This window comes from Rhinatrema bivittatum, unplaced genomic scaffold (genome assembly GCF_901001135.1).
Source record: "Rhinatrema bivittatum unplaced genomic scaffold, aRhiBiv1.1, whole genome shotgun sequence".
NCBI lineage: Eukaryota > Metazoa > Chordata > Amphibia > Gymnophiona > Rhinatrematidae > Rhinatrema > Rhinatrema bivittatum.
The window spans coordinates 6,651-20,467 of NW_021820748.1; the positions used below are offsets into that span (position 1 = coordinate 6,651).

At 43.3% G+C, this 13,817-nt stretch overlaps 1 protein-coding gene across 1 annotated transcript in view; it reads right to left on the reverse strand.

The window, feature by feature from the left end:
• Positions 1–12,243: 12,243 nt before the first annotated feature.
• LOC115082074 (transmembrane protein 260-like) overlaps positions 12,244–13,817 on the reverse strand; it is a 61,401-nt gene continuing 59,827 nt past the window's right edge. Inside the window, exon 4 of the mRNA XM_029586339.1 lies at positions 12,244–12,352. Coding sequence (XP_029442199.1) covers positions 12,295–12,352 — 58 coding nt within the window. The 3' untranslated portion in view covers positions 12,244–12,294. The remainder of the gene's footprint in view (positions 12,353–13,817) is intronic.

Genomic DNA, 13,817 nt, shown 5'->3' on the forward strand with positions numbered 1-13,817 from the left:
GTCAACTTCTAAAATGAATAGACATGCAGGATCGGGGTGGCGAAGACAGCCCCCAGATGAAAGCCTGTTTTAACTCATGGAAAGCAGCAATTGCTTCAGGAGGCCAGGACTTGGTATCGGCTCCCTTCCTGGCAAGTGCCGTAATAGGAGCCAAGTTCTGAGAGTAACTGGGTGAAGTGCTCGTAAAAGTTAGAGAATCCTAGGAACCTCTGCAAAGTGCCCAGTCCTGGATGCACGTTACTTTCTCTGAGCCCATACAAAAGCCACTGCTGGAAATTATATATTCCAGGAAGGGTAAGCTCTCCTTTTCAAAGGTTCACTTCTAAAGCTTGGTGTATAGCTTATAGGCCCGAAGCCGCTGGAGGACTTGGCAGACGTCATGACAAAGTGATTGGCATTCTTTAGAGAAAATAAGACTATCATCAAGATAAATCACCATGCACACATACAGGAGGTCCCTAAAGATCTCATTCTTCATGCCTTGGAATACTGCGGGGGTGTTGCATAAACCAAAGGACATAACCTGGTATTCGCAGGTCTGGCTTTGTTAATACCTTGTCTCCTTGAAGGTGATCAAGAAGTTCCAAGATAAGTAGCAGGGAGTAACAGTCCTTCTTTGTTATTGAGTTCAGACCCAGTAGTCTATACAAGGACATAATGTCCCATCTTTCTAAGATACAAAGAACCCCGCACCTGCTGGAGACGTAGAGGGTCTAATAAATCCTTTGTTGAGATTTTCCTGGATATACTGAGACATGGCCTTGGTCTCCGGAAGGGATAAGGAATATACCCTACCACGTGGTGGAAGAGATTCTGAAAGTAGACTAATGGCACAATTGAAGGGGAAATGCTCCAGCAGCATATCTGCCTTACTTTTTGAGAACACATCTGCAAAGTCAGCATACTACAGGGGCAGCCCCACCGAAGTCATAGCCAGAGGGACAAGCAGTGGAGGCCGGACTTGGAGGAAGCAAGTGTCATGGTAGCAAGGGCCCCACTGAGTGAATTGGAGGATTCCCCAGTCAAATTGAAGAGTGTGGAGCTGTAACCAGGGCAGTCCCAACACGATGGGATGCACTGCCTTATCGATGATGTGAAAGGTTGCCTTTTCCCATGTGGAAAATGCGGTGCCGAGGCGCAGCGGGGCTGTTACCAAGGTGATCTGGCCAGGGAGTGGTACCCCGTAGATGGAGGAGATAATCAGAGATCTCTCCCGAAGAACAGTCGGCAGCTTCAGGTGGTCTGCTAACACCTTCATAATGAAATTCCCACCTGTGCTGGAATCTAACAGCGCGAGGGTGACAAACTCATAATTATCTGTGATAATTGCTACTGGGAATGTAAGTTGGGGAGCGGAGTGGTGTAGCCTAGGATTGTCTCCTCACTGGTTCCTAGGCTTGTTAGTTTCCTTGCTTCAAGGGGCAACATGTCAGAAGGTGCCCCTTCCCGGCACAATAGAAACAAAAACTCAAAGTACAGCCACGGAGTTTCTCTTCCAGTGAGAGATGACTCTGTCCCAGCTGCATGGGCTCCTCGGACCAGGACGGAGATGAGGGTGCCGTTGGTGCTGAGACCAGGGGGCGTATAAATAATGGGGCTACTGTCACCAGCCTAAGAGGGGGGACGTACCTCTTGGACCCGTGGCTGGAGGCGACGGTCGATCTTACCAGCCAGCAATTCGCGTGTGGCCAAGTTCATCCTTAATCTGCGAGGAAAGTCCTTCCAAATAAATGTTGCGAAGACCGTCCTCCTGCCAGTTTAGTTCGGTAGCCATGGTACAGAACTCGATGGCATAATCTATCAGGGATCAAACACCTTGCCAGAGATGCAGCAAGTTGGAGCCGATGGTAGCCAAACGGCTAGGCTCATCAAATACTTGCGCGAAGGCCTTGAAGAACTGTGGGAGGTCTTTAAGTAATGCGTCCCCACACTCCCAAGCCAGAGCCTTCCCATTCAGCAGAGAGAGGATAAATGTGGTCTTGATGGTGTCACTAGAGAATTGAGCTAGCTGCAGTGAGAAATACATGAAGCACTGATTTAGAAATCTACGACTATTAAACATTTACATGCTTTCCCTGTATAAACTACTGGCTGGTTTAGGGGTATCTTTCTTTTTGTATGCTGATGATATACAGTTTTATATTCCACTCTCTAAATCTTTCAAATATACAGGTTCGATACTATCAACCTACATGAAAGAGATTCAACAAATCCTGACCCATCTTAAACTTGCATTAAATCATAACAAGACTGAAATCATTTGGCTGAGCAGAAACTCCACTACAGATAAACCATTGGTGCTGGACTTGGGTACCTTGCAGATTGCCCCCTCCAACCAAATACACGATTTAGGTATCCATTTAGATGAAAACATCAATATGAAAAAGAACATGAATAAATTAGTTAATATGGGCTACACAAAGTTGTGGATAGCAAGTGTTGCTTACCTGTAACAGGTGTTCTCACAGGACAGCAGGATGTTAGTCCTCACAAATGGGTGATATCATCAGGATGGAGCCCAATCACGGAAAACTTCTGTCAAAGTTTCCAGAACTTTGACTGGCCCCTACTGGGCATGCCCAGCATGGCACTAACCCTGCAGCCAGCAGGGGTCCCCCTTCAGTCTTATTTTAAAGCTACAGGCAGTGCCGAAAATAAAATAACAAAACGTTACGAACCCAACACCGTGGGGCGGCGGGCGGGTTTCGTGAGGACTAACATCCTGCTGTCCTGTGAGAACACCTGTTACAGGTAAGCAACACTTGCTTTCTCACAGGACAAGCAGGATGGAGCTGAGGATGTCCGAACATGCACCAAATGTACCCAAAGGCGTGCAACAGGCACAACAACTGGGGTGGAATTTGGTAGAGAGCATCCTGAACCCCACCGGGCAAGCGGAAGGGTGTAGGTATGTCACGTTGGAAATAAGTTACTCAGGACAGACTGGCCGAAGATGGAATCTTGTCTTCCGGCTTTGTCCAAGCAATAGTGGGCTGCAAAAGTGTGGAGAGAACTCCAGGTGGCAGCCCTGCAAATATCTGGAAGCGGCACCGATCGTAGGTGTGCTACTGAAGTCGCCATGGCCCTCATAGAGTGTGCTTTAACACGATCTTGAAAAGAAATGCCTGCTTGCTGGTAGCAAAAAGATATGCAGTCTGCCAACCAGGAGGAGAGAGTCTGCTTACCCACAGGTTGCCCTAATTTGCTGGGATGGAAAGAGACTAATAACTGAGTGCTCTTCCTGTGGGCAACTGTACGGTCTAAGTAGAACGCTAGAGACCGTTTACAGTCAAGGGTATGCAGAGCCTGTTCCCCTGGATTGGAATGGGGCCTGGAAAAGAAGGTAGGTAGTATGATGGATTGATTAATGTGAAACTCCAAACTACCTTGGGTAAAAACTTGGAGTGAGTGCGGAGTACCGCCCAGTCCTGCAGGAGTTTAGTGGAAGGCGGATAGGTAACTAGGGCCTGTAATTCACTAACTCTGCGAGCTGAAGTGATAGCTAAAAGGAAAATCACTTTCCATGTGAGATATTTTAGGTCACAGGAGTGAAGAGGCTCGAATGGTGGTTTCATGAACCGACCAAGAACCAGATTAAGGTCCCAAGAAAGGGCCGGAGGACGTAAAGGTGGCTTGATATGGAGCAAGCCCTTTAAAAAGCGTGTTACAAGGGGTTGTACTGATATAGGAACATCCCCGACACCTTTATGGAAAGTGGCTACCGCACTGACATGCATTCTGATTGAAGAAGTCTTTAAACCTGACTCCGACAAATGCCAGAGATAGTCCAAAAATCTTGGGATTGGACAGGAAAAGGGATCAAGGGACTGCGAGGTGCACCATGATGTGTACCTTTTCCATTTATAGGAATAAGATTTTCTTGTGGAAGGCTTCCGTGAAGCAATCAGGACATGAGAAACCGAATCTGAAAGGTTAAGTGCTTGAAGGATTAACCTTTCAACATCCATGCCGTCAGAGACAAGGCTTGAAGATTGGGATGGCGTAGGCATCCGTCATTTTGAGTGATCAGATGCGGGTCTGTTCCCAAGGGAATGTGCCTGCAGATGGAGAGATCCTGAAGTATTGGAAACCACACTTGGCGTGGCCAGTGAGGCGCTATCAGGATCATGGTTCAGTTGTCCTGACGTAACTTCACGAGAGTTTTCGAAAGAAGAGGAAGTGGAGGGAATGCATAGAGCAGACCGATTGCCCACAAGAGGGAGAATGCATCTTTGGGCTGAGAGCGCTCGCTCCGAATGAGGGAGCAGAAATTGTCAACTTTGTGGTTCTGAGGGGACGCAAAGAGGTCTGTCTGGGGATAACCCCATTGTTGGAAGATGTAGTCCGCTATTGAGGGGCTGAGAGACCACTCGTGCGGTTGGAAGACCCGACCAGTTTGTCTGCCAAGACATTGTCCACTCCCGGCAAGTAGGTGGCTCTGAGGTACATCGAGTGGGAGAGCACTTCCACCCAAATCTATGCAGCTTCCTGACACAGAAGGAAGGAGCCTGTGCCTCCCTGCTTGTTGATGTACCACATGGCCACCTGGTTGTCCGTCTGAATCAGGATGACATGATTTGACAGGCGTTCCTGAAAAGCCTTGAGAGCATATCGCATTGCTCGAAGTTCTAGGAAGTTTATTTTATGTTTGGCTTCCCCTGGAGACCAAGACCCTTGTGTCTGTAGATTGTCCACGTGGGCTCCCCACCCGATGTTGGAAGCGTCGGTGGTGAGGATGAGTTGAGGATCTGGCACTTGAAAGGGCAGTCCCTGGAGGAGATTGTTGTGATTTTTCCATCAGGCAAGAGACAGACGGAGTGAGTCGGTGATGTGGACAATGGTCGACAGAGGCTGAACAGCTTGAATCCATTGTGACCTGGGAGTCCAATGCATGAGCCTCATGGCCAGGCGGGCCATTGGTGTGACATGGACTGAGGACGCCATGTGTCCTAAAAGGACAAGGAATTGGTGAGCTGTTGCTGTATGCTGAGACTGCAACTGGTGAGCGAGAGACACACGAGAGTTAGCGCTCATTGTTGAGGAAGAAAGGCTTTTGCCTGCAAGGTGTCCAAGTCTGCCCCAATGAACAACAAGGTTTGAGATGGGACTAAATAGGATTTTTCATAATTAACGAGAAATCCTAGAGAAATTAGAGTGTGTAGGGTCAAATTGAGGGACGACCGAGCGGCTTGCTGGGTTGGAGCCCTGATTAACCAGTCGTCGAGATAGGGGTAGACGTGAACACCTTCTTTCCTGAGAAAAGCTGCGGCAACCACGAAACATTTGGTAAAGAATCGTGGTGCCGATGCTAGGCCAAACGGAAGCACGCGGTATTGATAGTGCTTTGGGCCTACTAAAAACCTGAGGTACTTGCGATGAGCTGGAGTTATCGCAATGTGTATGTATGCATCCTGAAGGTCCAGAGAGCAGAGCCAGTTTCCTCTTTGCAGAAGAGGTAGAAGCGAGCCCAAGGTTACCATCTTGAACTTCTCTCGCTGTAGGTACTTGTTGAGAGCACGTAGGTCCAGAATTGGACGAACTCCCCCCGGATTTTTTGGGATCAAAAAGTATCGGGAATAGAACCCTAGGCCTTGCTGCGAGAGAGGGACGGGTTCTATTGCTCTTAACTGGAGAAGAAGGGAAACCTCCTGCTCCAGAAGGACCAAATGGTCGGATACTCTCCATGCTTGCAGAGGTGGTGAGTCCGGTGGAAGAGCAAGAAAGTTTAGGTGGTAACCCTGAGCAATGATTGCTAGCACCCATTGGTCAGTTGTGATTGATTGCCACATGCCGTGAAAGTGGCACAATCGACCTCCCACTGGTATGCTTAGCAGAGGAATCAGGCTGCTGCTGCTCTCAATTGAAAGTCAAAAACCTAAAACAGGCCTTGGCTGGGGAGCTGCTTGCGGCTTTTGCTTTCGGGCCTGGCGAGGCTGAGGTTTTTGAGAAGGCCTCGCAGTTCGGGACCTTGCTGGTGGAGGATAGTACTTCCTTGGATGGAAGAATGACTTCTTAGAGTCCTTCCTAAAGGTCTGTCTTGAGGGGAAGTCAGAAGGTATCGATGAGAGCTGTTTAAGGGTCTCATGATGGTCCTTTAATTCAGCCACTATTTGCTGGATCTGTTCACCGAACAGACTGTCTCCTACACATGGCAAGTCAGACAGCCTGTCTTGTACTTCTGGGCGAAAGTCAGAAGATTTGAGCCAGGCCCATCATCTTGCCGAAATGGCAGCTGCAGACACTCTAGTAGAGGTGTCGAAGATATCGTAAGCTGTTCTTATCTCATGCTTTCCTGCCTCAAACCCCTTGTTGACAAGGATTTGAAGCTGTTGTTGGAATTGGTCAGGCAGGGTTTCAGAGAAGTCGCGACTCCCAAACCCCGATCGGGTGAGGGTGGCCTCGATGTCCTGGTCGCAGGAATGGTCAGTGCCATTCCTGGACAGGGCTTCTTCGATGGTGGCTCAGTCGATGATTTCGCTCCCTCGACGGTCCGAGACTTACGATGCCGATGTTTCTCCCTACGATCCCCTCGATCTTGAGGGGAGAAACGGGAGTCGATGGCCTTGAAGACGTCGATGGCGGATGGTCACCGGACGGTGGTCGATGCTGGTGCGACTTCGACGGTACCGGTTCCGATGACGTCGATGCGATGGACGGCGTCGGGCTGTGAGTACGGAAGAGGAGTCCCATCTTCTCCATTCTGGCTTTGCGAACTTTTGGTGTCATGAGGGCACGTTTGGTGCAAGTCAGGACATCATGCTCATGGCCTAAACACATTACACAGACCCCATGAGGGTCTGTGTAATGTGTTTAGGCCATGAGCATGATAATGGTCCATGGCCATCGAAAAAAATCGAGCCGCGGTACGGTCGACGGCCAGTAGGCCGCAAGGGCCAAACACGACGGTAATCGACGAAAGACGGTCAAAAAACTTACCGGAGTACCGCGGCCTGAAAAAGTTAGAGGAGGGACCCCTGTGGGCAATTTAAGTTTAATTAACTCTGTGAGGAAAATCCTGTCAGGAATCTCTTCAGAGCTCCTAAACTGCGAGGGCTACTGCTGCATGGAAAAAATAAGACTGAAGGGGGACCCCTGCTGGCTGCAGGGTATAGTGCCATGCTGGGCATGCCCAGTAGGGCCAGTCCAAGTTCTGGAAACTTTGACAGAAGTTTTCCGTGATTGGGCTCCATCCTGATGATGTCACCCATTTGTGAGGACTACCATCCTGCTTGTCCTGTGAGAAACTACGTCGTTTTCAAACCTTTATCCTCCTTTTAAGATTTTCGTACAGTATTACAAACACTTATTTCTCAGACTACTGTACAGGGTCTTCCCGCATGTAGCTTAAACCATTACAATTATTACAAATGCTTCTGCCAGGCTTTTATTAGGAACTAAGAAATTTGACCACATTGCATCCGCATTGATTTCACTGTACTGGTTACCAGTACAAGCCCAAATTTTATTACACAGTAAATATTCAAAATTATTTCACTCAAGTGACACTGGCTGATGGGGTGTGACTTTACATATACAAAACACCTCATCATACATTAAGATCACAAAAATAAGGGCTGCTGACTTTTCCTACAATAAGGAGTGTATACCTGACTCAAATAAGAGATTATGTGTTTTCCATAGCTGGTCCTAAATTCTAGAATTCACTACCTGAGACGCTACATCTGATACAAGAAAGAAAAAGATTCAAATATGAACTAAAAACATGGCTGTTTAAAAATGCTTATAATCTTACTTAAGATCATGAGAGTAAAAAACCACGGTTTTAAGAATGATGAGAAATTTAAATTTGAATCATGAGGAATTAATTGTAATGAGAGAGGGAGGGAATTACAAGACTAAGAATGACAAGTGTTCTTTGGATTAGAAGCATAGAGGATAAAATGTAATGAAACACGATTTATAATGTCCTCATTACCATGTATTAATTTAAAATGAACTGATTTTATATATTAGCTGTTAGATATATTTTCTGTAACACGTACATGGTATTTTAATAAGTGATCTTGATTTGTTATAGAATATTACATATATGTGTCAAATTTGTTTTCTAATATATGAATGTTATTTTGTAAACCATTGTGATCTTGATTTATACAGACAGTATATAAAATTTTCAAATAAAAAAATTCGTGAGACTGGTATTTGGATATGAATTACCTTATGGATGCAAGTGGCTTATGGGGGGAGACAGATAATATATATCACATGCTCATTAGGTTAATGAATTAGCACCACTGAAATTAATTCTAGCTGATGTGAGCGAAGCATGCAATATGGTATAAAAAATTTTAAACAAAAATCTGATCTTTGGAAGGCTGAAAGATTGTGGCGGAGAATCAGGATATAATACTAAGCACTATTACCTACAATTTTTAAAGGAATATAGATCAAGCTGTAAATAGGTATTGCCTCAAAATCTCATAGGCCTTAATTGTCCTAGGGAATTATATGATACTGTGCATGCCATTAGTTAGTGAAACCAAAAAGTTGCTGTCAGTTTTTAGTGAACTGTGATGTTACAGATTACTTTCAGGACAAGTTCAGCTGATTCAAAAAATGTTTAGTAGAAATAATTGTATTGTGTACTGCTGGATTACCCTCTGAACTGCTGTCACTCTTTGAAGCCAGTTCCTCCAGATGACAGTAAGAGAGGTTGAAACAGTCATTTCTGGATTAAAATCAACTGATTTCAAACTTGATCCTTATCAATTGTAATGATAAAAGGTTTAAAAGATGTACAGTATAAATGTCTAATAGTAAATAAATCTTTAATTGAGAGTCAAGTGATAAAGACATAAAAATGGCAGCTACCAGGCCAGTTTCAGAAGGATGCCACACTGCAGCTATTGTATCAGATCTCCCAAGCTTATATCTAACTTATCATTTGGGAAGCTTTATGAACAATGTCACTTATCTCAACTAGAAGAAATTATTGAGGGCAATAAAATTTTGAATTGCCAGCAGTTTGTTTCTTTTTCAAGATGAGATATCAGAGTAAAAGTTGGAGAAAGTTTTCAGAAGTACCTCAAGTCTCTACTCTGTTTTATTTTAATGTATCATATTCAGCCGCTTTGCTTGTTGTTATCCTCATTAGGGGTTGTATATTTCTTATATGCAGATGATATACAGTTCGATTTACCATGTTCTGTTGAAGGCAATAGACACCTTAAATAGATGTTTTTTTGAAAATGGATAAATGGTTAACAGAAAATGAGTTAATTCTACAAAAACTGTTCCCAAGGGGGGTGAGATCGACAATTGCCAAAAGGTTTGCTGGAGTAGCTATACCCTAAAAAATTTCAGGTCACAAAACGCCCAAATTATAAAAGGCACCCACGCGTTAAAATTCGAGGATTACGTGTGTGGCTGGGCTCTGTGTGCGCCACATGAATTTTTGAAAGGGCCCGGCCCTGTGCATAACCCGGGAACCGCACACACATGGACGCCCATGCACTTTTTAAAAAAAATCTACCCCAAAATTTAGATGTATTTATTGACTCAGGTCTTAATTTAAAACACTGAGTTGGACAGATTGTAAAAATAGTGGTTTTTAGATTTAAAATGTTAAAGCTGTTGCAGAAATTGGTTTTGACAGAGGATTTTCAACAGTAATTCATTGATTCTTGGAATGTATATTGGTCTGCCTAAAAATCAATTGAGGATCTTACAATTATTGCAAAATGCTGCCGCATGGCTAATTGCTGGTTTAAAGTTGGGGAATCATATTAGTCTGGAACTAATTCCCTGCATTGACTACAAATATATTGGAGGGTGCAATTTAACACCGTTGTTCATAAGTTGTTATTCTCAGAAAAACCTTATAACTTGGCTAAGTTAAACAAAATCCTACATGCCTTTTTGCAATGATCTCAGCACCAACTGCAGGTTCCAGGTTTATGTGATTATAAGCTTAATCAAATGCACATCAAGGCCTTTTCATACATCACTCCAATGTTGTGGAAAGTGTTGCCCGAGGAATTAAAGGCCAAAGTAGAAATAAAGATCTTTAGGAAGATGCTCAAAGCTTGGTTCTTCTTTCAGGCTTTTAAGTAGCAAAGGTAGTTATGCGAGTATGTAGATTTATTTATACTTTTAATCATGATTGAAATGTTATTGGTATGATATATATGAATAAAGTTTCTCATTTTATTGTGTGCTCTTATTTTAATTATGTATTTATTGGAACCAGCAGGTTATAAAAATGGTAAAATAATAAATATACTTTATTACTTATTTGTGATCTATTATTTGATTCAAACATTGAAAAATAATGGCTGTCAAACAAATAGATCAGAAACATTTTTGCCGCAGTAAGAACATAAGTAATGCTAGCTCTGGCTTTTTTTTTTTTTTTAAACTAAAGGAGAACACTTGTTAAGCAATGCCTACAGGATGACTAGCATCCCCTCAATAGCTCGAATGCCCAGTTTTGTGGAGTTCAACTTAGCAGAATATGACTATGCTTCTATATTTAAGAACATGAGACATGCAACGCTGGGTCAGATCAAGGTGCATCAAGTCCAGCATTCTGTATCTAACAGTGGACAGTGCACGTTGCAAGAACTCAGATCATCCCATAAAGTATATCTATTTCCTGTTACTTGCTCCCAGAGATAGCAGCAGCTTTCTTTAGTCTACCTAGCTAATAATGTTTTTTGGACTTTTCCAAACCTCTTTGAAACCACTATGCTAGTCACCTTGACAACATCATCTGGCATCAGATGGCACAGCTTAATTGTGCAATAAGTGAAAAGCACTTTCTACAATTTGTTTAAATTTACTGGTGGTCAGTTTCTTGGAGTATCCTCTTCTTTTAGTATTATTTGAAAGGGTAATCAATCATCCTTTACCTGTTCCACCCCTATAAACTTCTCTCTCAGCCATTTATTTTCCAAGCTGAAGAACCCTAACCTATATAGCCTCTCATCACAAGGAAGCCATTCCATTCCCTTTATCATTTTTATCACCCTCTTCTGCATCTTTTCTAGTTCTGCTATGTCTGTTTTAAGACAAGGTGACCAGAACTGCATATAATACTCAAAGTAGTTGTACCATGGATCGACAGAAGCAATATATTTTCCTTATTATCCATTCCTTTTTGGATCATTCTTAACATTCTATTTGCTTTGACTGCCGTTGCACACTGAGCTGAGTATTTCAATCTATTTATTTTTAACTTTTCTATACCGACGTTCCTGTAAAAAATACAAATCACATCGGTTTACAATGTAACTGCAAAATTCGCTCAGGGGCGATACATAGAACATGGGAGGCAAAACGAGTCGTAACATAACATATCATAACTTATCATAACCTAATAAGTCATCTCATAACGTATTGTCCCCAAGGACTCCATGGTCTGTTTCCAGACTAGTGACTCCCAATACAGAATCCAGCATTGTGCACCTGTAGCTGGGAATTATTTTATGTACACCACTTTGCGCTTTTTCACATTAAATTGAATCTGCCATTCAGGTTCCCCGTTTGCTAGTCTCACAGGTCGTTCTTGCAGTTCCTCGCAATGCATTGCCTTTTTAACAGCTCTGAATAATTTTGTGTCATCTACAAATTTGATGTCACTGGTTGTGCTCTTTTTCCAGAATTTGTTAAACAGCATAGGTCCCAATACAGATCCTGTGATAATCTCCATTAACGACATTTCTCCATTTGGAAAACTGACTAGTTATTGCTACCTTGTATTTTAACCAGTTGCAAATCCAAAATAGGTACTGCCTCCTATACCATGACTTTTTTAATTTCCTGAAGGTTCTCGCTATGGAAATCCATATTGCAAAATCCAAATTTTAAAAACCATTTACATGCTTAAAATTGGGTTTTACATGTGTAAATGCACTTTACCTGTGTAAGTGGGCTTTTAAAAATTGCTACAATATATGCCATTGAATTGTCCATAAGATTTACACACATAAGTGCACTTTAGGCACATAAATGGCTTTTCAAAATTGCTACAATAGTATGTTACATTTACGTGCATAACTTCTTTGAAAATTCACCTGAAAGTGTATCAACCAGTTCACCTTTATCCATATGCTTATACACATTTTCAAAGAACTATAACAGATTAATAAAGGCACAACTTTTGTTTTCAAAATACATGCTGCTCATCCCCATTAAGCCATGTTTATCCATATAACCAGTAATTTTATAAGGAATAGCTTCCACTATTTTACTTACCACCATCTGCATATGTGGGAGTATACTGCTGTCTTCCCCCGCCCCTTCCCTAGCGACAGACTGTTGCGGCTGCCCGGGTTAATTCTTTGAAATGGTGACATAGCAGCTTTCTTTAAAACAGCGGGAACCAAACCATCTGCCAAGGAACAATACCCCATCCTTAACAACCAGAACACCACCTCATCTGGTAAATCAGGAAGTGGATAATAGAAGGACTAGGGGGCATTCCATGAAGTTAGCAAGTAGCACATTTAAGACTAATCGGAGAAAATTATTTTTCACTCAACGCACAACTATTTATTTATTTATTTTCCTATACCGACATTCAATTTGCCATATCACATCGGTTTACATATAACAAGAAGCCTAAGGCTAGCCTTATAATGACTTGGTACAGTATAACAGCTTAACTGGATAACTAGTTAATTGTACTTAACAGTTGTATCAGATAATATTACACATATAATATGCTTAACATCATGACTTTTTACAGAGTGAATTTGAAGTTGAATTAACTATGTACAGTGGCAGGGGTGGGACTGGCGGGGCTGATATTTGTTGGGGATGGGGGTTGAGGGGGAATTATCTGGTGTGAATGCTTTCCGGAAGAGCCAGGTTTTGAGGTTCTTTTGGAAGGTGGGTGTGGAGGGGTCGGTTCTGAGAGCGGGTGGAAGGGTGTTCCAGAGGTGAGGGCCTGCTAAGGATGCAGCACGTTCTCTTGTGGAGACTCTATGTACTTCCTTGGCGGGGGGAGTGGCGAGCAGTCCTGTGTTGGTTGAGCGGAGATTTCTAGTGGGGCTTCGAGGGGTCAGAGGTCCTTGTAACCAGCTGGTTTGTCATTATGGATTGCTTTGTGTATGAGCATGAGTGTTTTCTATTGAGATCTGAATGGGACGGGTAGCCAGTGGAGTTGTTTGAGTGCAGGTGTAATGTGATCTGTTTTTTTTCTTATTCGTTAGGGATCGTGCGGCAGCATTTTGTAGGAGCTGGAGGGTGGATGAGGGAAGGCCAGTTAGAAGGGCGTTGCAGAAGTCTAACTTGGTGAAAAGAAGAGATTGTAGTACTGTCCGGTAGTCTGGGGGATGAAGTAGAGGTTGGAGTTTCTTAAGGATTTGGAGTTTGTAGAATCCTTCTTTTATTAGTGTTTTGATATGAGGTTCGAAGCTCAGTTCCTGGTCCAGGGTGACTCCGAGGTCTCTAACCATCAAGAGCATATTGTTGTTGGATTGAGTTGTAAGCTCTGGAATTTGTTGCCAGAGGATGTGGTTAGTGCAGTTAGTGTAGCTGGGGTCAAAAAAAGGTTTGGATAAGTTCTTGGAGGAGAAGTCCATTAGCCACTATTAATCAAGTTTACTTAGGGAATAGCCACTGCTATTAATTGCATCAATAGCATGGAATCTTCTTGGTGTTTGGGTAATTGCCAGGTTCTTGTGGCCTGGTTTGGCCTCTGTTGGAAACAGGATGCTGGGCTTGATGGACCCTTAGTCTGACCCAGCATGGCAATTTCTTATGTTCAGGCTCACCATCTGTAGATATTTAAGGCATCACTGGAGCTCTTTTTGAAAACTGGCATTATATTTCCTACCCACCAGTCCTCAGGT